General features: G+C 31.5%; 1 protein-coding gene across 1 annotated transcript in view; it reads right to left on the bottom strand.

Moving 5' to 3' along the window:
- The window catches only part of Smp_150170 (hypothetical protein), a gene marked incomplete at both ends in the record, with an annotated part of 72,685 nt that overhangs the window by 28,644 nt on the left and 16,776 nt on the right, over positions 1-27,265 (bottom strand). Inside the window, one exon of the mRNA XM_018796524.1 lies at positions 19,482-19,935. Within this exon, the coding sequence (XP_018651657.1) occupies positions 19,482-19,935 (454 nt within the window). The remainder of the gene's footprint in view (positions 1-19,481; positions 19,936-27,265) is intronic.

Raw genomic sequence — 27,265 nt, 5'->3', positions numbered from 1 at the left:
AATTTTATGTAAATCAAAATACTTAAGACTAAATATATCGACTTTAGTATTTAAGAAACAAAATCAATAGTTATGAGATATTGGTTATTGGATTCATCGATAATCTGTTGCTATGACCCATGCTTTGTGGTTTCGAAACTATAACGAGCGGGTAGGGGCAGATTGTATGTATTACTCATATATTTCTAAATAAGGATAAAATATTTATCTAATGCTTGTTACCAATTTGTTAAGCAATATCCATGATCGATGAAATAATCAACAAAGTAAATAGTGATATGAATGTTTTTGTATGATGGATAGTCAGCTGTCTTAATTTGTATACATTTTTTTCTAAAATAACATGGACTCATTGTGTGATGTCACCTGATCCTATTTAACTGATTATTTTACACGTAATCATCAAACGTTAATCATTTGAAGTTTGTATCTATGTTGGATGCAAAGTATTGGGTGAGAACTAATAATCGATGGATGAGATGAAGAATCTTCATCAGCTGAGTTTGTTAGTAAATTCAAATTTTACTCCATTGCACAAGCAAGTGGCTATCAGGGCTCAGTAGCTGAGAGGATAACGCTATGGCTTTGGTAAGGAAAGGTACCGGGTTCGAGTCCCAGATTGAACATCAACTCTGAGATGCAGGTGCATCCAGCTCACGAGTCCCAGATAGGACGAGATGCGCGTCCTGGATTCCACTGCTAGCCACTATCCATCTTTGCTTAAAAATGAATTAAGTTTATAGTTGTTCAATCATTGAATGAGTTAATGAGTAAAGATAGTCATTTAAATACACTAATAAATAATAAAATGATAGTAACATGGTATTTTATTTGAAGTGATCACAATCAACTAACAGATTCTTTCAAACTTACATAAATTCTTCTCAATTAACGAATATAGGAAAATTGGATTCAGTTAAAGTACATGCACATATTGGAAATATTCCTATCTTAATTTACTTAATCGTTGTATAGTTTAAATATTTACAGAACATTAGCAAAAATGATCAACTATTCATTCAATATTAGTCTGATTTTTATATAAATTTATATATGCCCAAGTTTAATTCATTGACTGTTATAAGATAAACATTAATAAACTAATCATATACGAAGATAGGAACTTCTTTTTTTTCTGTCTCTCATTTCAATATATTACAATTTACTAGTATTTTTTGAAGATAGTAATATTTAGTCTAAACAAAATATAAATGAAATAATGTTCACATTGATGTTGATCATTTAATCATTGTTTAAAATTCAAATATGTGGGAAATGATTTCGTTTATCGGATATATTATACGGAAATATTATTGTTAAATGATTTCATTATATAAATAACAATTAGGATAAGTCCATTAATATGAAGTTTATATATAGGGGTTAAATGTTTAAGATTATTTGAGTCATTTATTAAAATTATTCCATAGTTGAAATCATGAGTCAATTGAAGCTAGACCACCATGGAAAACCTGGAAGTACTGGACCATCGTTTCGTCCTATCATGAGACTCCTCAGCAGTGCTCATCCACAATCCCGCCTCGCGAAATTTTAACCCAGGATCTGTTAGTCTCGCAACCGAGCGCTTACCCACTAGACCACTAAGCTGGCATCCGATGGTGTTAATGTCTAACTTCAACCAATAGACGAAGTTGAACAACCGTTCACCAATTGTCTTCAGTGAGTTGAAATCTCCTTGGTTCAAATCTCGTGAGGCGGGATCGTGGATGCGCACTGCTGAGGAGTCCCGCAACAAGACGAAACGGCTTTAAATTGCTTCCAGGTTTTCCATGGTGGTCTAGCTTCAAATGACCCATGATTTCAACTCTGAAATTACTGGAATCTCCACAAAACCCCTTCTGATAAAATCATTTGCAAATCAGAATTTTTGTTTTTGTTTTCAGTATGAAACGATGACAACCAGAAAAATATTTTACATTTTTTAAAATATTGAAGTATTCATTTATTTGTTTTTCAATAGGATGAAACAAATTAAAGTTCATTTCTGGTTGCATTTGTTGAATTTTTAATATAACTTGTGACTACCTAGATGCGCTGCAAATTTATGACGTGATAATACCGCCAATTAAAGAGTATTGATGTATCGATCGGACCAATGATACAAGAAAGCTGTATAAGCATTCTAGAGTACTTATCGGTCCTGTCTTTCTGTCTAGCCTAACCAGTTAAGTCCAGAACACCAATAAAAGCCTCTGCGCTATGGATCATTTTATGTCAAACATACTGAGGTTATATACCAATCAAGCAGACCAAATCGTTCCATAAAATAGAAAATAACATTTGTACAAGTATAAGCCAAAAATGACTGTGAATGTGGGGAACAGTAATTAACAGACTAGATATAACTCAAGAATGGTAAATCATATAATAATATTTCATAGGTCAAAATAAAGCCTATAATAAGAGGGACATGAATATGAATAGTTTAGTTAGTTAACAATTATACAATAGAAAAAATATGTGTATCATATCGGTCCATAAATAGTTCTGAAAAGTTACCATTCATAATTCTTATCAGGACATAACAGTTTTAAAAAATCAATATGAAAAAAATAGTTAATTTCTTTCTATCTAATATTAGTATTGATAATTTTTTTGGTGTGAAATATCGAATCAATATACTTGTTTTTTTCCTAATACATGGACTCATATCCAAGGAAACCGAAAGGTTCGTTAACTATACTTCATTCACAATATCAATTACCATCTTATTTTTTAGAAGAATTCTCTTTTATTTTATTTTTTATTCAATGTAAAATACACAATTTTCACAATTTTGAAATTATTTTAAGTATAAACAAAACAAGAAAAAGGAATCACCATGAGAAAAATAAACATACAAATGGATAAGACAGACTGATAAGTTTTTTTTTCTTTTTTTTTTCTTATTTCATTCTCTCTTACCTAGATGTTATAAATCTATGTGACTATTATACTTTCTTATTCTTAGGGAAATGTAAAATGAAAATCGAAACAAAACAGAAAATACGACGAAAATGTCAATAGTATACCTTAGTAAAAGTCATATGAATCTTATTCAAATGATACTTACTATATGTATCCCTAAATATATCAGTTTATACTTTATATATATATATATGTTATAGTTTAAACATTGGAAAAATAAAAGTTTTAAGACAAAATATTAATAAATATTAGGTAGTTGCACGAAAAGAAAAAAACGGTCCTATAGGATACCATTATTATGAATAAATGGGTAATGTATATAAAGTAAACGATGAAGTAGACAAGTAATAAACAGAGTAAAAAGTTATAAGCAAAGATGGTTATGCCTAGCAATAGAATTTCAAAACGTACGTTTCGTTCTCTTCGTGACTAGTCAGCTGAATGTACTTGCATCCAAATAAACAATACAAAATGATTAAAAAATTGTCTCTTTCTTCGTAGTTTTCATCAAGTTCGATAATGTGTAATTGATTTTAGTCAAAAATGAAGAAAAATAATTAAAATAAATCATTTTGTTTCTTCGGATAACTAATAAGCGTATGATTTCAATAAATTTTCTAATGACTGAATGAATAAACTGTTTGATCGACCAGATCATCCAACTTGAAGAACAAAACCCTACCAAAATCATCTACCTGAGCTACAAATTTTCTCCACCATCTCAATAAATACTTTCCTTATATGATTCGCATTAGATAATGAAATAAAACCAATGTATAAATATATTTACATGTATCAGAGGAATAAATTTGTTTCGAGGATGGAAGAATTAGTCTCTAATTTACTTTTAATAAAAACACTATGAAACTTGAGCAATATTTGATCGGTCAACCATAATCTGAATAATTTTTTTTCTAGTTTTATGAGAACAGAATTAAAGAATGCAAATTTATTGTTATCGGTCGATAACCAACCATACTTCATCTTTTTTTCGACTTAAATTGAAGAAAAATTAGACAACTGTCAGCTAGCCAACAAATAACCATTTACTGACCTCTTCTATATCCAATATGTAAATGAATATAAATAAATAGTTTGATTGAAATTATGACTAAACATTCCAAAAGCAAATTCTTCCCCGAATTGCTCCTTGGATTGTTTGAGTCTCCAAATCACTTTTTTCCTATAAATATCTTTATTTACGTATGGTAGGGTTAGGGCATGGCTTTTAATGGATTACAAAGTCAAGCTTCAACGAATTATAGAACAAACATTATAGATATCAGGAAATATCCCTCCTTATCTGACTTTTGGAGAAGTCAGAAGCAGTTATATTGAATTTTACGCGCTCAACATACACGTGATGAAAAAATGCCACTGAGACTGAGCTAAAAGCTAAAAGATTCCATCACATTATTGAGAAATTTGTGTAGTCAACTCTTTACTATAATCAACCATTCGTTACTGAAAACAGCCATTATTATTGTCAAATAAATAGACATTGGAAGCTATAGAATACGAAATAATTTTGTCCTAGCTTATAATTTTACAGAAACATATGGAATTGAAAAAATAGCCTATCTCTTAGGGAGATGATTAATGTAATTTATTGAATTATGATTAAGTGGCTCATTAGATTGGCTCTTTTTACTAGAAAATGGTTCATTAAGTTTCAAAAAAAATTTCTGATTAGTTTTAACAATGTTTAATTAAAAATTAAATTAATATTCATTTTTAAACATAAAAACGAATATCTTTATTCGTTTAGATATTTACTGCTCATGTTGTAGTGAATAAGAACACGAGAGGGGGCAATCGAATGTATTTTAGCACAAGATTACAGAATATCTCATAATTATAGTGAACAGTTAATTTGCAAAATAGCAATCAATTGTCTCAATTTGACTGTTTCTTCAGCAAATATCCGTCCATAGTCTCCATTTATTTAAACAGGTTTTACAATTTCTGATGAATTCATTCTATAAAATAAGTTTCTAACAATCGACTTTTATTTTGTTATAAGTGGACTTACAAATTAATATCCGCTAAAGTGATGGTTGGGTTCAAAGATTTATAATTAGAAATTTACAATGTTTTAGAAGCAAAGAAAATAACTGACGACTTCAGCTTCGGTTACAACATGACTGGTTTACGATGATTATTTGTTTTTACTATAATACTAATCCACAGTAAGCTATTGAAATCAATAACATCTTGAATAAAATAACTGCAAAAAATGATTTCAATTAAACAAATCGAAATAGGCGACTATACTTACCAAACGGTATATAACGGCAGTATTAGGCGGAATCAATAGTAATATGAAGATTTGGTTGGTAAGTAAATTTTCTTACTAATTAGATATTTTTAAAATGGTAATTATTATACAGTCTACGGTATATAATAAGCCGATTTCACTGATTTATAATAATTCTATAAAACGATATCTATTCTTAATGGAATTCGTCTTGGAATTACACGAATTTCTATAAACTATCCTAGTATGTCATCAATGTATGCAAGTAAGTGGTGAATTTCCCGATTTTTTAGTTGGGATTAGTTAGTTATTTGGTCAGTCGTTAACGATAGATAGATGCTGTAGTAATTAGTTCAAATACAACCTTTAATTCTTTTTTTTTGAGCCCTATTCTTAGCTTAAATTTTTGTCGCTTGTTTGAACACTCTTATTGATGTTTAGGACTGAAATTGACCCGTCCCTTTTAACACATATATATTCTGAGCGGACTGCCTTGATGTTTTCATCAAGTCACAAGCATCATGGTCAGAGATTGATGGCGGCTAGCATTTAAACCTAGGGAGCACGTTTCGCGCTATTTGGGGCTCGTCAATTGGATGTGCCTACATTTGCCTAACTGTACTGGATTCGTGCTTAGGAGTAAACATAAAATTCGGGGTGTAGACACACCGAGTTGACAAGTCCAAAATAGGACGAAATGTGCGTTCTCGATTCTACTGCTAACCACCGTCCGTCTCCAGTTTTCAATATTTAGTCTGTTTAATTATCACTGCTGTCACATTATTCCGATTCATCCATTATTCATATTGTTAATAACATCTTTTTCTGATTAAGCTAATACACATATATGCCAGGCTTTAAGTTGATCATGACCAACTAATTGGATAGAAGTTACTGCTATCCTACGATCGATTGATACTGAAAATATGACAACTGTATTCCGATCTATTGATTTACTAACTATGTGAATTTTTGAAGTTTATAGAGACGGTGGGTTATAGTCACTACAAACGTTTGGACCAATCCTGAAATATGCAGTCATATATATATATATATATATATATATATATATATGTCAACAGAATTAGGAGAGGAAGCATCATTTGTCAACTCCCTTATTTAAAAAAAAAACATTTCCAAATGAAGATTTTAAAAAATTTATTATTTTAGTTAACATGAAAACAAAACAAGATGGAAGATTTTGATTTGAACCAAAACTATACTGACATATAAATAAATAATATTTAACAGTGACTCATCATAAATTCAATTGTAATGCAAATAATATCTTTCAAGATATCTAAATTTAAATGAACTGTTTAATTACCTTGGCAAAAAAATAGAACTTCATCATGAATTTATGTATTCAGTGAAAATCATTGAAACGGTGAGACTATAATTTATGGACGAACTCTGAACGACGCTAAGGTGACCTTGAGAGTGTCCATCTAATAATCAGGATCGAATGAGGGTTATAAAACAATATGAGGAATTACAATTATGATTTACAGTTGATGGTTAAGATTAGGAATTAGATATAGGATTTTCATCACGAACTGACATCAGCTATAATGCCAAAACTCTATTTAGTCAAATGGATGAGTGAATTTCATGCTAAAATCCGTAACCTGTTATCTTTTGCCTGATTGGTTCAACCAAAAATTATAGTCTCGCATTGAAACTATAGCGTAATCGTTTGTGATTTTAAAAATATCAGAAAATCCGAAATTTAATATCTCTTTGAAAAATATGTAATGTTCACACTGTCTTTTCAATGTGAGCATTACAATCAAGATGACATCTAAGCAAAAATAATTGTTTTTTAACTTATAAGAGTTTGAATCTTCCCATTGTTCATATTAGATACCATTATATGAACTCAGTTTCTCAAGAGGTAACGCGTTAGGTATTCAAAGTGGAATGTACTAAGATTCAGTTTCAGTGAGAACATTAACACTAAGATTGAGGTATATTCAGCTGACAATCCCCAGATACGATGAAATTTACATCAAGGATTCTACTTTACTGATTATTTACCTAATATTATTTGATCATTTAAAAAGGTGTTTGATTAAAGCCTAATATCCAAAAAATGTCTGAATCGTTTCCTACTTTACGCGAAAGATTATTTTTAGGCTTAACATAGTCATATTTTAAATTACTGTCTAATTATTTTTAACATCAAAAATGTGTAATTCATGAATGCGCGTTTCTAACATGTGTTATCATTAAGTAAATAACTTTGAATTTATTCATGATGTGGGGGGATAGGTTAATGAAATGATAAGTTTCTACTGATATCTGATAGTCACTCTTGTTCAACATTCTAAATAATTGAATGAAATTTTTGAAATTGTATTAGCTTATTTATCATGTCTACGAATCCCAGTGTATATTCCCTTACTTTTGTAAGAACATCGCAATGCGTAGTCATGCTGAAGTCAGCAAAATGCACAAAAGTAACAACATAGCGATTAATGTATTCTTTTTTTCTTATTCACACTCTGAAATGCATTAGAATGCACAAATGTCATGTGAAATGCAAATACTTTATATCGTGTCCAATACATGTATTTGGAGATATCATAAGGGGATGATTAAAATGTCCTTTCTGGATAATATTAAGAAATCACTTGTAAATTCTTCAGGGTGATCCATTGTGCTAACTTTAGGTTGATAAGGAAGTTACAATGTAAAATTCATGCTTACTTAGCCCATTCATTAGTTAACAAACATAATAATCTATTGACTTCAAGAGACAATTAATTTTTATGCTAAATGGCTAACATAATGTAATGCATACATAATTAATTATTTTTTAGCCATTTTCTATTTTAACCAGACAAAAACATGAAAAGTATCATTTCTTGTATATTGTGTAATCTCAAAATTGCCTCAATAACTGTAAGCAATACCAATTTTGCTCAGAATTTAAAATTAGGTTATTTTTAGACCTAACCGTATCTTCAAGATTTTGCCATGTTATTAATCTCCACTGGGAATTGAAAACTAACAGATAATATACTACAGCTGCTCAGTGTAGTTGGTTAGTTTTAGAAGAAATATTCTTACTAGTTATATATTGTGGGATTAGGCGGCTACTAAGTAGAGATTCAATGGTATACTAACTGTATTTTAAATTAACTGATTCGAAATGAGAGTTCGGTAGAATCCAATCACCAATAATAATTGATGATGATTATGATTACAACACAATAGTTGGTTAGCAAGAATATCTCACTAATATGCCTACGGAATTTTTTATAGCGTGACGAATACTGTAAAATTTTGAACTTTTGGAACCGTTTTTCGTAATATGATTATTTATATTTTTGAAGTAAAATTACTATGCAACTGAACTACCATGTTTATACTTTCCATTCATCATAAGCTTTGGTTTGATCCATTATTTAGTATTGTTATACTTATCATCTTTAATCAACTGACAATTAATTATCTACATGCTGCACCATTCACTGCTATTCTTGGCCTGTTCATGCATAATCGCGACTTTTTGTTTTACAGTGCTATCTTTGTAACCGAACCCATGTACTTGAAGCTAGTTAATGACTTTTTGGACTCAGGGCAAAGGATAGAGTAAGGTTTGAGCATAGTAAGCCGAAAAAAGTTTCACTTGCGTCAGCTCAGAGTTAACGGTGGTAGCCAGGCGTAAAATTGGTTAACTCTACAACATCAGGCTACCGAAAAGATGGTAAACGCGAAATAGAAAAAAATATTATCAGAATTCGGATTGACAACTTTAACGCTTCATATCATTTAGCGTCTCAAGAGATAACACAATTTACTGATAATGCAATATTTTGCTTATCCGATTAAAGTATTCATTTATCAGGCGGTGGAGATATAACAGATACTCCATGAATTATTTTAATTTATTATATGTTGCACCTGACGTAAAGTATGGATAAAGAAAAAGGGAGAACTGGTCATTTTCAAAATATGTTATACTGTTTCCTCATGATGCGAAATCGCAATGCACATTATGTAACTTTGGAAAACTCATAACTAATATACTAAACGAAAGATCAGCTTATGAAGGATAAATAAAAGTACCTCATAGAAATATGGGTTATTACGCACGAAAAATATGTGGCATACAAACATATAGATTTTGAGGTGTTTTAAGCACTTGAATTGTAGCTAAGAGAGCTTGTCAGTGAATAAGACCGATATGAAGTTGACTTTACATTAAACCAGACATGATATATGGTGTAGGAATTTCACAGTTAGTATTATGGAACTTTTCCGAAATCACAACCATAAATTTACGATAACCTCAGCAATAAAACCCAAAACACTTTTTAAGAGGACCGAATTTTAAGTACAATCATATTAAAGTTTCAAAACAGCACTTCCTTATGAATATCAACAAATATAAACTGAACAGTAAACCATTTTCATGCTTGTTGTAGTAGTCAACGAGATCACATTTCAAAACATATAAAATATAAATATTTGGAAGTCAGAAACCATGCACCTCATTTCTACTTATAATTAACATTATAAAGACGAAAACAACTGAAATGAATAGCATTGTATTTTAAAACTTTAACCGACAGAGAAACTATACATACAACATGGTTTGGAATACATAGAAATAATTATATATCATTGATATATTTAGGAGTATTTAACATTATGACCAGATATTCTAATAACTATTGAAAATTCCTTCAGTTTAATGAGAGAATTTAATAGTACTCTTATGTATTGAATATCAAATTGTAGTGAACACATAGATACATAGCTTTAGTTCATCATTTGTTTATTGGTTATTAATGTAGCGTAACGATTCCTGTATTCATTTAATCATAGTGTATAATTATTTATCCCTAAATGTTAAAAGTAGGATAGAAATTCTTTGAAGAATATAAAGTGACAGATAATAATTCCATGCGTAATATACATTATCGTAAATCAATTGCATGGTTTGAAGTGGTATACAAACATTTAGGGATATATATACAGATAGATGTACAAATAGTTGGTCGTAGAGTATCTAGCAATCGATGAATGATGTGAAAGTTTGTTTTCAAGAATTCAACATGTTCATTTTTTTTCAATCCTCTATGCTATTGATTGTATTTCTGATGTAAGTGTCATGAAAAACGTAGATAAATCGAAAAAAAAGGTAGACGTATCGAAAGAGAAAAAAAAAAGTTATTTTCACGTCTAATGTAATTTTGCCAGCGTAGAAAAAAAAGTGTGGAATCTGGTGTTTTGATTAGCTAAAACCTTTTTCACCGGAAAAATTTTCAAGTTAGTAAAATAAATTAAATTATTAATAAGCAAAGATGGATAGTGGATAGCAGTGGAATCCAGGATGCGCGTTTCGTCCTATTTGGGACTCGTGAGCTGGATATACCTGCATCTCAGAGTTGATTTCCTTCAGTGGCCGAGTGGATAACGTGATGGCGTTTGAAGCGAAAGGCATTGAATTCGAGTCCAGAGTGAACATCAACTGTGAGATACAGGTACATCCAGCTCACGAGTCCCAAATAGGACGAAACGCGCGTTCTGGATTCCACTGCTAGCCACTATCCATCTTTGCTTACCATGCTTGTGAATTTAGGCTATATCGAGGCAATATGCACAGTATGCACATGTGCCAATTAGAGACTGACCAGTTGTAGTCCTAAAAACATCAATGGGAAGATCCAAACAAACAATACCAAGTGAATTTAAATGATTAATATTTGTAAAAAGTTTTCTCTATGCAAAGATATTAGCTACAGTTTGTAGATAAGTGCTGTTAAAGAGTCTTTCATCGAAGTTAAAGCAGGTACTTAGTGCTTGTTGATTATCAGAGGTTATAAGCCCATTCCTTTCTTTCTTTGAACACGTAAACATTGGTACAAAAGGAAATCAAATACATATGTATTACACAGTAACAGTAAGGTTGTAAAGGAATAGAGATTAGAGGGTGAGTATAGTAAAAGAAGAGGAACAATAGACAGAAATTAATGTATGAAAGTGACATGATAGTAGTATTAGTGGGAGGAACAGTTCAGTTAGAAAAAATACAACCAGAAAGGATTCTTTTAGTGAAAAAAGTTACGTTCACTTTTGTGTAGAAAGTGAAAGAAAGCCACAGCAGGATCACCACTGGCTTCTATTCTGAGCCATATCTGATAACATCTCAAGCCACTGTGTTGTGTCATTTGTAGGACCCCAACCAGGTAGCCGTGAAGGACGAGCAGAAGCCAGTCTTGTACGGCTTTCTTTCATACCACGATACCATATTGTGCACTGACCACCTCTCTGCTTTTTTCACCTGGTCCTAGCGTTAGTAACTAATGAACGTGGTGGAATTCACTGGGACAACATTCGTAAGACGTCTAAACCACCAAAGTAGGTGTTTCAGTTGGTGTAACCAACTGAATTATTTAAACTGTGCACGAACACATGATGCTGAACATAAGCCCAACATCAGCTTGTGATGACATTTGTTTTCAGATTGAATTAATCTCTATCCTAAGCTCTCGGGCACTATGGATATTTAAATGTAATGTGTTTAAGCATATATAATATGTCAATCTGTATAGAAACTGTAATTCTAAGTATATTTGGATCGTCACTGGATTTATATGAGAGGAGAAAGTATTAAAAATGGGGCTACATTTTTAAACAATGTCTGCATTTCACCAGCACTTCAAGCAGATGTATAATCAATCATCAAACTTTGTTTGATACCTTGACTGGAGCATCTAACCGAATGCAGAATTCTTTTCGCGAATAGAGATCTTCCAACCGCATTAAGTAATTTAAATAGCTTGTGTATATTAATTTACAAATCATCTACTATCAACTTGAGCTTAATTGCACAACATGATTTGTACTATGGTAGTCTAGCTCTTTTGAATTACAATTTTCACAAGCTTTTTAGTATTCCTTGCTTCCCAATTCTAATAAACAAATAATCATAAAAAATGTAGTAAGATTATCTATTCGAGAAAGAATTTCAACAATGGCAAGAAAAACAAAAATGTTTAAATAAAAATTCTAGACATATGTTTCTGCTATTTTGATATGTTGTCAGATATTATCTGACACTTTCGGTTACTAATGTCTTTTTACCTAGTACATATGTTATCAGTCCAGATAACTGAAACATTTTCAAATTTTCAGGATGGGGATTTGTGGAGATAAAAGTAATTTTAGTAATTGAATACATGAATCAATCTAGGCTAGACCACCACTTGAAACCTGGATAAACTGAACAATCGTTTCATTCTAATATGGGACTCCTCAGCAGTGTGCATCCGCGATCGCACACATAGGACCCGAACTAAAGACCTTCGGTCTCACGCGCGAACTCTTAACCTAAAAACTAGTGAGCCGTCATCCAGGGTGTTTATGTCTAACTTCAATTGATCCATGATCTTGTGCAACCCCTCATCTATTATCTGAAGTAGACGAGACGGCCGTCCAGTGTTTCCGTGTTTTTAATGGTAGTCTAGCTTAGATCGTATCATGAATCCAACTATTAAAACTTTCAACTTTGACAATTGACTATAAATATGTTTTATCGACGTCGTGTCCCATTGATTTTTTTAAAATTTTCTATTCAAGATAAAGCAAGACTTTACGTTAACTTCCCTTCATCAATTTACGAAGAATGAGGATTTTTCAAGCAGAAAGAATTTATTTAAAATGATTCACTTTTCAGATTTTTATCGTCATATAGTGAAGCGACAACTGTGTATCTGAGAGCCAGGTTGCATCACTGTTTGTTACACCGAAAGTGTAGCTCAAATACAAATATAGAAACAGATTTCATAATTAAACAGTCCCAAGTAAAGAAAAAATTGAAATCACCATGAGCATTAATGTCAGGAAAAATAACTTCAAATTGAATAAAGATGAGTAGTGAGTGAAGATAATTTGGTATAAAAGTTACAAATTTAACTTGAAGAATATTCTCACTGATAAGTTATCATCCACTGGTGTATCATAACTATTTCTGTAATCCAAGTAATCTGTTTTTATACAAGGAAATGTCTGAAGATATGCATTTATTATACAGTAATTTTTGTTTATTCCCAATCTAAGTTGACTTATGACGTAAATAAGGCTTATAAAGGAACGTATTGCAAATGTATGTCGCCGTAGATTTATTGCTTATAAGACCTTTTTAATAACTTCATAATGTTTTCTTCTTTAAATATGACGCCTATTTTGGAGTCCATAAATTATGTAACATTGACTATGAAACCTAGAGTTTTCAATAATTCATCTGATATTTCACAGTTTGGGAATATCTTTTTGGCTTTAAGTTCAACTACAAATTAGGAAGATTCTGTAATAATAAATGATAAATACGTAAGTGAATTATTAGTTTTTATAGGACAGTATTCTTTAAAAGTAAGACGATATAAAGAATGAATTCATTCACGAACTTCGATGAAACAGTTTATCAATCAAAATAAGACAAAAATATTTGGATCTATGCGTTTCTTCTTGATTAAAAAAAATGTGAGAATACAAACAACCTGATAAATAAATTACCTGGTAATAGATCAAATGTATAGTTTTTGATGGGAAATTATATTAATAACAGAATGAGATATTTGAGAAAGTTAATTTTTCAAACTCTAATATTGATAATACTGATATGGCTATTATGTTGAAAATTACCCACTAACTTTACATAGATAATTAAATGCAAGATAAATTTACATACTCCTGACAGATGAAATTTGTAAATACTGGATCTTAGCTATGGTAGTTAGAAATTAATAAAAGTTACTTTGAGTGGTCAAAGAAAGGAGTAAACTGAGGTTCTGAAACAATTTATGCAGTAAGATGTTTGCAACTATCGAAGAGCTCCTAAGATATTCGTCATATGACATTCCTAGGATGACCTTATAGAGAATATGATCAGAATGGAAAAGTCCATGGTTTAGAAGGATAACATTTTGTATTACATTCCCTAAACTGAACCATTTGATAAATTAAACAGACTTTCACACAAAATCGGCATGATTTCCCTTAGGTTGATAGTGGATGTAATTTTTTTCAAAAAAAGTTAATTTATCAATAATTCTGTTTTTGTATTCACTCCAAAGAAGCTTTATAATATAATCTTCTAAACAACTTATGGGACCAAATAGTATAACATTTAATAGGTCTGAATTCGGATGAAAACTTGAGACAAAACATAACTTAAGTTAGTGAGTTATAAATTATCAATATATTGACTTTACAGGTGAAATGAAAGACCTAGTCATTATCCACATTTCAACCAATCAATCCTAACAAGCTGTTATGTACTGATAATTCACCTTCTCACTTTCTATTTTAAATTTTCACAATTCATTTAAACAAAACCACAAATAATAAAATCACTAAAGAAACCTTTTATTTAGAATAAAAAGTTTCCTGTTGGATACATTTATAATTTAAATATCAGAAAAGGTTTTTGTGGATATTATATTAATTATAATAGTTGAGATCATGAGTCGATTGAAGCTAGACCACCATAGAAAACCTGGAAGCGATGGATGGTCGTTTCGTCCTATTCCGAGACACCTCAGCAGTACGCACCCACGATCTCACCTTGCAGGACTCATCAGTTTCGCGCGAGAACATTTAACCTCTAGATCACTGAACCGGAATCCAATGGTGTCAATGTCTATCTTCAACTAATGCACGAAATTATGTGACACATCTACCATTGTCTTCAGTGAATTACTATCTCACAACAGACCCAAATGAACTTCGCTGGTCACTGCTTCTCGCTAATTTAATGTTCAACTTACCAAAAACCTTAAACAATAGCTAGATCTACAGAATTAAATGATAGTGGTAAAGAATCAATGATACTGTTAGTTTTGTTAATTTTCCTGATAATTAAAATTTTAACTAAAATGAAATCAATAAATGTTAATCATTCTTATTTCATTTAAATTTTTCTAGGCAACGGTTAGCGGTATTTTCTTCTTTAAAGTAAGATTCTTAACAAATCGTTTAATAACAAAATTAAGAAAAAGTGGACAAAAAAAGATAGGTGAGCGACATTAATATTTTTTTCAAAAGGTATAGAACTCAGTTTGTAAGTTATATTTCCTTGTTAACTTACTAGAAGATTTTTTTGGTTTATTATTACTTCACAGTTAAGTGTTGAATATAGTTTATGAGAAAAATGAGACAATATTTTGCAACTAGTGAAAAATATCTTCTACAATGACCTGTTTACAAACTTCTTGGACATGAATGTTGGTAGTGAATACTATCCGGTTGAAAACTTAAGTAAGATTCGAAAGTCGTCATATAGATAATTAGTTTAATAACGATTCCGGCTGGCTGTGTTAACTCAATCGTTTGTTAGTTTCCGTCTGAACTATGCTATAAGTTTTATACTTAAGTCAATGAAACGGATTTTACTAATTAAGAATAGTTTTCACGGGTGTACAAAGTGTAGATATTTTGTTTCGAAATAGTCTTTACTAGAGGGATAGTGTTTAGCAGTTTGAAATTCTTAAGAATTATTTAATGAAATGCTGTTTTTTTCAGTTATTGGTTGCTCATGTACTCACCGGATCAATCACATTACACCATAAATCTGAAAATTAACTCGATCAAGGAAAATGCTAAACACTTTCTGACCACTCGTATAAATTTAAATACGTTCTTTTCTGAACCTAACGCTATAATAAAATACTAAGTGGCTATTGAATTTAGGCTTTAATTCGTCTTTTATCATAAGTACAGCTGCAAAAACATTCACTTCTCACCGTAAAAGTATATCGAATACAGAATGATAACTGAAGAAAAAATCGAAAAACAATGTTATCAAATGCAAATGCATTGTAGGTTGTGAAGCAAAGTTTACCACACTGTAGTTTAAAGCTAGGACAGAAGATCTGTTTAATTTTCATTGACTTTTTGATTGGTGTTAGTTGGAGGTGAGATTTTACATTGGAATGATTGACCATCAGAAACTCACTACTTTAAGGAAATGATCTTAGTTCTTTTTTTAATTTCGGTCAAAATAGATCAGTGGGTTACTAACATGAAAGCCTTAAAATTAAAACCTGTGGAATGATAAATCCCAATGAAGATTATTTGATATATTCTGAACAATTTACAATGGGATATTTATTTATTATTAAATAGGGTTTTGGGAGAATTTCAAGTAAATAATTTTTTTTAGGAAAATACAGGTAATCTGAAAGACAGAAACGTGCTTATTATTGAAAGTTATTCAGCTAGATAACAATAACATAAGTTTTATACACTCAGCTGGATACATTTATCAATATATATATATATATATATATACTACAATAATTATTGTATTCCTTCTGAACAGCATGATCTGAAATTGTTATGACACTTGAAAAAGGAAAAATAATCATAACAATAATATTATCTTTCTATAGATATCACAAGATATTTTGTAAACAATCGATTTGTAATATCCGTTTACCCGCTACAAAAGATTAAGTCGAACAAGTATGAAATTTATTATAAAATAGTTGATGTAAATCATACACGTGTTAATGTTTATTCGGAAGATAAGTCTACATATTGCAAAATTAATCATTCTAATAAACTAATCACGTTAAAAAAAGAGATATTATCAAGATAGGGATTCGTGAAGATAGTAGTAACTTTAATAGATGAATTCATGAACCGACCACCATTAAAAACATGGAAACACTGGACGGCCGTTTAATTCCACTGTGATACTCCTCAGAAGTGCACATCCACGATCTCACACACGGGACTTGAACCAGGGATCTTCGGTCTCATGTGCGAACTCTTAATCTCTAGTCTACTGAGCTGGCATCCAGCAGTGTTAATTCCCAACTTCAATCGATCCATGATCTTGAGCAGACCTTTGTCGACTGTCTGAAGTGGATAACTGTCTCATACCCGACAGGGATTGGACTGCATTGATCACGGCTTTTCACTAGAAATCCAGGAAATCTATTTTGGAGCTAGTCACTGGGACGGAACGGCCGTTCAGTGCTCCCAGGTTCTCAGTGGTAGTCTAGCTTAGGTAGACTCATGAATTCAACTATTAAAAATGAGATACACAAAACTGTTAGAGAAATGGTTTACAGATCCTGGCAACTTAAGAAGTGCTGCCACACACAACTATACGGATCTTGAATACTTATAAATCAGATTCCTGATAATTTACGTTCAAAAATAAATCCATACTTGATCAGATGAACTATTTTGTGCCATAATTTTAACTTTGTAAAACAAAATATATATAAATGCTTTGTCAAATCATACGCTTTTACTTAGAAATTTATGAGCCACCATCCATTTTGAACATATTGAACGTGATTAATATTATAGTCGCTGTAGTCTCATGGATGAACAGTTGACAGTAGATTTAAAGCTAGACAACTTCCTTAAATATTTTAGATCACGTGGTTTGAAAACCAAATGTATTTATGAACTTTATTTGCTAATAAGCTTTTTAACTTGTAAATTTATACCTAACCTCGTATCACTAAGTTGAAGCATCACTTTCTCATAAAATATATTGCGGATTAGAAGGTAGCATGCCATATTTGTGAAAAATATATTTGAAGTAATTTCAGTGATTGAAGTGTAAGTAATTCCAATGTTTCGTTCAGCAAACTTGTTTGGATTTCTTCAGGCTAGTAATCGAAATTATATACGAGTATATAACACTTAATAATCTAATCGAATCTACACTAATACCTATCTAACTATAAGCTATGTCTCTAAAATTGATTAGTTTATTGTTCTTGACTAGATGGTTGAAAAACTATTGATTCATCCTTCAGATCATGATCAATAGTTTTTCTACCATTTTTTTTAAATGTCGTTTCAGAAACAAGAGCGATATAAGGGTAAATGCAAAGGAGATCAAAACAATATGTAGCTGCGATGATAAAGAGAAAGGATAAACGTTGAGAATGTAGTTTGAAAAGACAAAATGGAAAAGTATATATAATCACTTGTGGAGATTTTAGTAATTTTTTATAATTGAAGTCATGAGTCAATTAAAGCTAGACAACCATGGAAAACCTGGAAGCACTGGACGGCCGTTTCATCCTATTGTGGGACTCCCCAGCAGTGCTCATCTACGATCCCACCTCGCGTGATTCGAACCCAGGACCTATCGGTATCGCGCGCGAACGCTTAACCTTTAGCTTCAATTGACTCATGATTTCAATTATAAAAATTGTATAAATAATCTTTGTACGTACTCTATTAAAAGTTTTTTCCAAACATTTAGCATCATTATTCTGATCATAAAAAATAAATATATCATAAATACACATATGGTAAAAAGCCAATGGGGCTAATTTGAAATTTTAATTTGTCATAGTTTCCAGATAAATTATTCAACAAGAATACCTATATAAATAAATCACTTGACTTTACTTCACTGTTCCATTACTATACATCAGTTTTTAAAAGTACCTCAATAATCAGGGTCCAAGAGATAGTGAATTCTTGTAATCATATATAATGTAATTTTTTAAAATATATAATAATAAATCCATACCACTTCAAAACAAAGAATAGGTGAAAATATTGAGCAAATAACTAACACTTTATCGTAAACATACTATCATGAATGTTCTAGATGCGTTCAATAAAAAAAACAGTCGTATTTAGAAATAAACGTATACCTATCTTAGACTATTCAATGTTTATACAATTGACAGTCTAAAAGCAAAATGTTCATTTTGTAATGAAACATAGTAAAGGTTATCTGAAGTATTTTCAATATTCATTAAATGTGGCGTCTCCTGCACTTTTTCTTGTTCATTTTATGAATAAATGTTGAGTTACACATTTTAATGTCTATTCATGATTTTATTAAAAACCCTAACATTTAATATATATATTCGTGATTTTGGTCCTCCACTAAATTTGTTCATAGTAGGCAATTGTGGATAACTTCAGCTTCTTGAAATAAAAAAATTACACTCTAATATACGTCACTAACTCACTCAACGATGGGAAAAGCTGGCGTAAGTCCTGGACACGATGAACTTGTTGAAAACTTAAGGCACTGCATATAACTTTGGCTCAATTACATATGTGTGAAGCTAGAACACGCAACACCAATGTCATAAATTAAGGAAAATCAACTTCAAATATGATAGGCATGTTCCGTCAATATATTAAAGCCACTGACTTTTAATAGTCGATTAAAGAAAAAAACTCATTTTTTTTTAAATAATTAACATCGATATGCAAAAACAGAAACATGAATGTGATACAGTAACCGGTAGAAAATATCGTATTGCATTTTTTAAAACGAGAAACTCACCTTGAGAATCGTGTAGGTTGAAAGACACATGATTGGATGATTTAGCTGATATCTGCTTGTGAACTGGTAGTTGAGGTTTGCTATTACTTCCATTTAACAGACGTGTTGATGAACAATTAGAAGCAGGAGGTTTTGTAGCATATGATAACAAATTGTTTGAATTTAAGTTATTACTATTATCATTTACTGAAGATGATGAGAGCGGATAATTTGCTTTTTGTGAAGCATGTAAACTATGATTAGGTGACGATGGACTGAGTGAATTTCCCGGCCAATATGCTGTTGATGATGAATGTGAATGCAACTGAGATGTGGTTATTGTTGATGTTGGGAGACTGGGACTTGGTGGTTGATTAAGGAAAATTTGATTAACATGAGCATGTGTAGAAGATCTGTCTGGAGTTTTAGGAGGGTTGAAATTCCCAGTGTTGGGATTTGTCGCTTTTTCCAAACCCTATTATAATTAATGAATATGAAATTCAATATAGATTCTGAATAACAAAGACAGATGATTGATAAAAAATGCCAAAAATATTGTTGCCCGTATCTTAGAAAATTATCTGCTAGACAAGCATGGGTAATATTCGCTAAATAAAAATCATTAGAGTATGAAACTATATCCCCATCGAGATGTTAAACAGTCTAACGTAAAGATTATAGTAGCTAAAGTCAACTGTACAACTTTTTTAGTTGAGTGAGTTTAATAATAAAAAAATATTATATCTATGGCTTAATTGTATTGAAATGGGTGTTTCCAATTTCATGGAAAACCCTCTCCTCTTTCACTCTTTCTCACTCAGTCAAACGTATACATAGAGACAAAATAGTTTTATATAGGTAATACAGTGAAATTTGAGAATCTCAGTAATTGTCATTGATTGTGAGAATAAGTATGGATTATCCTGACTAATGAAAAGAAAACCGATTCTCTGAATGATTACTCTATTAAGATTACTAATGTTTACAACAAAAGTAATAAAAACAAAGTAACTTAGCATCCAACATACACAATCATTTACTTAACTATGAGTATGCACATCTATCATATGACAATGAGAGAGCTAAGTTCGAACTAGTGCTACATCAATTAAAGGTTTATTATTTCAGCGAACTAATCATGTCTGTAATTAGATTATGATACATTGTGGAGGGATATAACAAACCAGTAAATTACATCAAACCTATTACTCGAAAATACAGAATCCTTTAGCATTGGACAAGGTATTAATCATATTAGCAGATATCAACTAAATGATATTAAACTGACAGCCAAGAGATACGCAGTGATTTTTAAAAAAAAAGATAGAATTCAAATAATAGACACAAAATTATTGTAACATATGAATAAATATTGTGTACATTTGATAAAACGTTGCTATAGTGATAGATTGGCAAAGTTAAACAAAAAGGAACAATTCATAATGATGATGGTTTATAGGTATGCTTTAAATGAGATATTTGTCACGCTGTAATTAATTTTGTGGTGAATTCATTTAATGATTATAGTAGAATATATCTTATTCTTGTATATATTGGTTAACATTTAGTATTGTTTCTTTGATGAACAAAAATTGAACCAGATTTCGCAATCAGTTAAAAATAGAATGCATTAATGATTATTGTAATACAGAAACAAATCGAGGCAAGTAAAGAAAGCTTGACATTACAGAAACAAATCGAGGCAAGTAAAGAAAGCTTGACATTATATATATATATATATATATATATATAATTGACGGGATATTTAGCCGGCTGATATGTCTTTTAGTCAAAATAAAGGTCCGACATTTATATAAAATGGCTGATACAATTGAATTTGACATGAAATATTAATTGTTAGTTTATACAAGCAAGAAACGCGGTTACATAAACTTATGATCACTTTTTATTCTAGTATATGTTTGACATTTCCATAACACAAGTATTTTTAGAATAATAGATTTATATACACTAAATAAATGTTCTTTAATTATGTTTAACAAAATTTAAAATAGTTTATCATACTATTTGTGATAAACACCCAAATAGTCTGCTGCCCTCAAATGCTCTGGCACGGCCGAGAGTGGGGAGAGTCCGCTCTCCCTCTCCAAATGCTCTCACATGGCCACGCGTATAAAGCCTCTGCCACGAAAGTCCTACTCACTGCCTTCTCGAGACATTACTGTTGTTTACGAAATCGAGAGGACGAAAAGCGAATGTCCGGCGCTCTAACCGGGTTGGTGGACACGACGCGTCCACCTAAGAGAATTAGAAAACTCTGATTTCAAATCAATGGTGCGCATGGGCTCCATATAGTATCCTGAGGGATCAAGTGGCGTATGAACCAATCGTTGGTCACTGGCTACCATGAGACTGCATCTCCTCACGGTGCCCCACTGCCTTGTGGATCAGACATTTAGGTCGAAGGCTTCGGGTGTGGCCCCTTAAGAAAACCACCTGCTTCCGTATGGGCATCTAAGCAGTATCATAGCCCTTAAACAATTAAATGAAATGACAATTTCTTGTGTGACGCATATATATCTGATGCCCCCTTGTACCAATATTTATGTGTTCAAATAAATAATAAATAAATGAATATAAGACGGACTATAAACCAAAAGTGTAAGAGTATAATATTGATTAAAACTACTTAATATCAATCACCAATTATTCAATAATACATTGCTTTTAACAATTATTTTCAAAAAAAAATAATTAGCTGCCTTCATTTTATCATCTTATTGGAACAAACGTGTGAGTGCATAGAGATTTTGTATAAACTAAAAATAATGATAACAAAAAAATTTATGTCAGATGAGAGACCACTAAAAAACGAAGAATATTAGATAGGTATTTCTTCTATTTTCTAATTTTTTGGGTTTATAAACTCATAACCATAATAGAAATTACAATGAAAATCATTCAGAACTCAGTTAAAATACACCAAATTTTAGTACCCTACGAGATAAGCAATAACAGTTCGCAGCAGCTATATACGAGTGCATTCGTGCATTTGAATTTATGTAAATGAAATAATCACATCATATTCTAATGATTGTAATCATTGAGTTCAATAACCAGATATGAGTTACCTGAATTTATTGATTTGATTGGTTTATAACTAGTACTATATACATATGAATTGTGATTTAAATAATACAAAATATACAAATTACGTAAATATCGTACTCACTTCTTTGAAACATTTTAATATCGATATAACATGATTATAAATGCATAACAATGCCAATTATTTTATAATAAATGTCATTTAACTAGCTAGTTGACTGGTGAATATATTGAATGATGAAGGTATAATTATTAAACTTAAAAAATATCGAGTTTTGAAGAGACACATTAATGAAAAATTGACAGTTCACATGCTTCAAATTTCTTTTTTTAGAATAGGATATTGTGAGAGAGTACAATCATACTTTCCCTGCGTAAATGACTATTTTACCTATAATAATAATGATAATAATATTATCTCATCTACCAAATGTTTACATATGAGCTGTAGTCTAGGTGTAGGGTTTATGATACTACCTGTTTACCTAGAGTGAAATAAGTAGAACAGGTTTGGAAATGAGATTTATTGGCTGAAAGTCGGACCCTTCAACCACTAATCCATAACTTATACTACATAATATGTTCTTGTATATAACCGTAATGGATGAACCACATTGTATTTTCATTTAGGATAGTTTACTTTCTGTGAAGTTTCAGTCACTAAAAAGTATTTATTGGACTTGGGATATTTCAAAAAGATTTCGATAAATTTGAGACTAATCAACAGAAATAGACAAGGATGCATTCAGTTTTCAGTCATAAGTTTTGTGCTTATAGGCTATTCATACAAACTTAACGACTGTCTAAACTGAAGAAGATATGTACAAGCTCAAGTGAGTTAATGATTATATGTCTAGTGTTTGATCTGCTATCATTCCTTAGTAACGGTTAAATTTTGAAACACGAAGAACAGGGAGCTAAAACAATGACCCAGTGGTTTATTTAAAACAGAAAATCAATGTTATTATTGGTATCGTTTCCAAGGTGCATTCTCAATCTGAATAGCTAACCAAATAAAATAAACTCCTATTAATTCTTGACTATTTCATTATCTGTAGAATATTGGGATCGATAAATAGTTGATTAATGAATTTCAGAAAACGTTTTAATAGTAAATTACGCTAACTAATAATTATTATTGTGAAATCCAGTACATTATCCTATTTTAGTTTGAAAATACTTCGGTGACAACCATGCAAATAATTGTTTATTTCAAAATTACTTCGTAATGCTGCCTGATTGACAAGGGTTACTATGCTTACATCGTTAATACCGATTCGTATGTGTCTCTTTCACTCCTTTTCAGTTTATTTTTTAGTTCATATTGAACTTTTTAAAATTAAATGTATGTACAATGATACAAACGGAGTACGCAAAGGGTGTAGTATACTCTAAGTGTTTACTCTGAAGGTTTTACTTCACTCTCATCAAATATCTTGTTTCGTATATGTGCGTATACGAGTTTATGAATGTCTGCCAATCATTCATTTTGTGCGTCTTTGGTGCAAAAAAAATAACTACTATTGTAGTCTGAATTTATGTCCCACAAAACGTGTTTATAACTTTTCTACAATAATATCCAATCAAGGTATATTATAAACAGATTGGACAATTTTTGAATTTATAAATGGAAACGTTTAAATCAATACAACAATGATGGATTATCTCTAGTTTACCAATCAACACAATTACAAGTTCACGGAAAAACTTTCTGCACTGAATGACACATTCTGATGAATTTAAAAAGAAATTTAATACAATCCTTATTAAGTGAAGTAACTTAGAAAAGATATTTGTGGATCTTCAATGAACTTTACGACACCCAGTGAAGTTAGCTGAAGAACCAATAAATACCAAAGATTAGTGGGGGCCTATTTCGTTTGAATTTGAGATTCTCGAACAACTCGCTGTTACCATGACCCCTAAGGCAATAAAGCCGAAACGTCTAAGTTTCGCGATACCTTAAAATCTGGTACCCATAATCAACTGATCGACATTAATTTAAGTTCAATATAATTGGTGAATTCACTACTCTTATGGGAATATTTCACAGTAATAGATTTTCTCTGGTTGGATTATCAATCCCCCAAGGCAACAGAAAAAATTCAGTTTTATTATTTTCATTCATTAAGTACAATTAGACATCAGTTATTTTTTTGACATCATTAATGCCTTACATAACATTATCTCCAATGGAGTACTCTAGATAAGATGTTACTGATAAATCTGAAGTGGGATTTAATTGTTATCATTTTTTACGTTAGTTGAAATCGTTAATGTATAGCGTATAAAAAATAGCATAAATAAACTTTTAGATGATGTTATAAACAAAAAACAGGCGAAAAACCTGTGAAAACTGATGAATATTGTACACTATTTTGAGAAATCAAATAATATGTCGAGTCTGTAAGCTACAGAAATATTTTGTAGAGTCAGAATTCACTAACATCAACATCAGAATTATTACTAACTAAGAGCTGGAAGGTGGTTATACGTTGCGTGGATATTGCTCATGATTGGTTATTTTTAGTCTACAGGTCAGGAGACAGCGTAATGAATGGCTAACAAACAATGACTAGAAGTCATAAAGACTGTATATCGCATCCCTTTTTAGGTCACCACTGAGACAACCAAAATGTGACTGACATGGGCGTGATTGATTCCGTGCAACATATCTGACTGTGAGGCTTGGTTTAATGGGGTCGTCAGGATGCAACAGTTTCCTCAAGATTACATCTACAACTTGCTGGCAGATATCAAATGGCATGAAACTTAGGTCTCGGGTTTCCTGTCGATTATCTCCAACAACCACCTTACATTGTAGAATTAATTAATTTGGACATATTTATCCTATAAAATGACCGGAAACAGATAATGATTTAGATTAGTGTCCTAAGTTTGGTGGCTTCCAAATGTTGTGGTTTTATTTTACAAACTTCGAAATAATCATCTATGAGTTCGTAAGCCCCTTGAGTTCTAAATAATATAGAACAAAGCTCTTACACCTTAATATGTATTCAGTTATTCTACAGTGAAAATTATCTAACAATATGCGAACACTTAAAAATCAACACTGATAAATTCAATATTTTTGACTTCACGCAATATTCATCCGATCAGTCTTTGTAAACATCTGTGATTCTTAAATGAAAGTCACCTCAGTATGAGCTAATAGGTAAGATTTCTAGTTGATCAACTCTTAGATTATGAGCTCAGTTAGCAGTCAATGAAGCTACATAGCTTATATAAATATTGAATATAAGTTCATTTCGCTAAATATCACTATTAATAAAGCAATAACTTAAATCTTAAACAAATTAGTCTTCAGATATTATGCCAGAACCCTTTTACTTTATGCCTATTGGGCAAGGTCGATGTTAACAGATTTCCAGATACTTAGTTCACCAACTAAGTAATTCAAAAATAACACAATCCAATTCGCTACTGGTGGAGCTGAAAATGAAGTTATATTTCCATAATTTGAGTTATCCGTCTAATTTTAGAACCTCTGAAACTCGTGACTAGTTTATTTATTTATTATTTATTTGAACACATAAATATTGGTACAAGGGGGCATCAGATATATATGCGTCACACAAGAAATTGTCATTTCATTTAATTGTTTAAGGGCTATGATACTGCTTAGATGCCCATACGGAAGCAGGTGGTTTTCTTAAGGGGCCACACCCGAAGCCTTCGACCTAAATGTCTGATCCACAAGGCAGTGGGGCACCGTGAGGAGATGCAGTCTCATGGTAGCCAGTGACCAACGATTGGTTCATACGCCACTTGATCCCTCAGGATACTATATGGAGCCCATGCGCACCATTGATTTGAAATCAGAGTTTTCTAATTCTCTTAGGTGGACGCGTCGTGTCCACCAACCCGGTTAGAGCGCCGGACATTCGCTTTTCGTCCTCTCGATTTCGTAAACAACAGTAATGTCTCGAGAAGGCAGTGAGTAGGACTTTCGTGGCAGAGGCTTTATACGCGTGGCCATGTGACAGCACTTTTAGAGAGAGGGTGGGCCCTCCCTACTCTCGGCTGTGCCAGAGCATTTGGGGGCAATCTAAGCATCTAAGTTTAAGTCCGATGGACTACATTTTTAAATTTTGGACAGATAATGGTGTTTTAATGGCTCATTATCTGACTACAATTGGGTCGTATGATGATCGCTATCGAAATATAAATCTCAGCTACCTTAGTATATAGTCATCAACGTAAATCGCATTAGTGAATGACAGAATTAAACAAGTCAAATATGACAATGGACTTCAAATACGTATATGTGGGTTTGACATTGCACCAGCTCCTACAGTGTACTGAAACTGGTTGTAAGTTACTGCATCACACACTTTACTTATATTAACAAAAACACAAAAGCAGTTCCGAAAAGCTGATCTTAAAGCTGTTCATTAGTAGACACACACTTTTATGCGGAATATTTACTTTAAGGTATATAGATTATGATTAAACCTGACAATTTTCAGTTCCACCACATGTGGCGTAGTTTGATGAGTATAATCAAACTTAAAGCAAATAACTGCTTAGCGTAACTTTCGATTTCAATGATTCCGTAGTTGATAAGAATCCTTGCTTGAAAATCACTCCCAATATTGACTTTATTTATCTAAACAATCTGAAGAATAATGATATGTAATTTTATTTTTCAGAATCGGTACTATCTCATTATAATTTCACATTAAAAAACAAAATTTATTATTATAATTAATACA

The sequence above is a fragment of the Schistosoma mansoni genome, chromosome 4 (genome assembly GCF_000237925.1).
Source record: "Schistosoma mansoni strain Puerto Rico chromosome 4, complete genome".
Lineage (NCBI taxonomy): Eukaryota > Metazoa > Platyhelminthes > Trematoda > Strigeidida > Schistosomatidae > Schistosoma > Schistosoma mansoni.
Note: the sequence above shows the minus strand (reverse complement) of the source record. Positions and strands in the feature narration are given on the sequence as shown.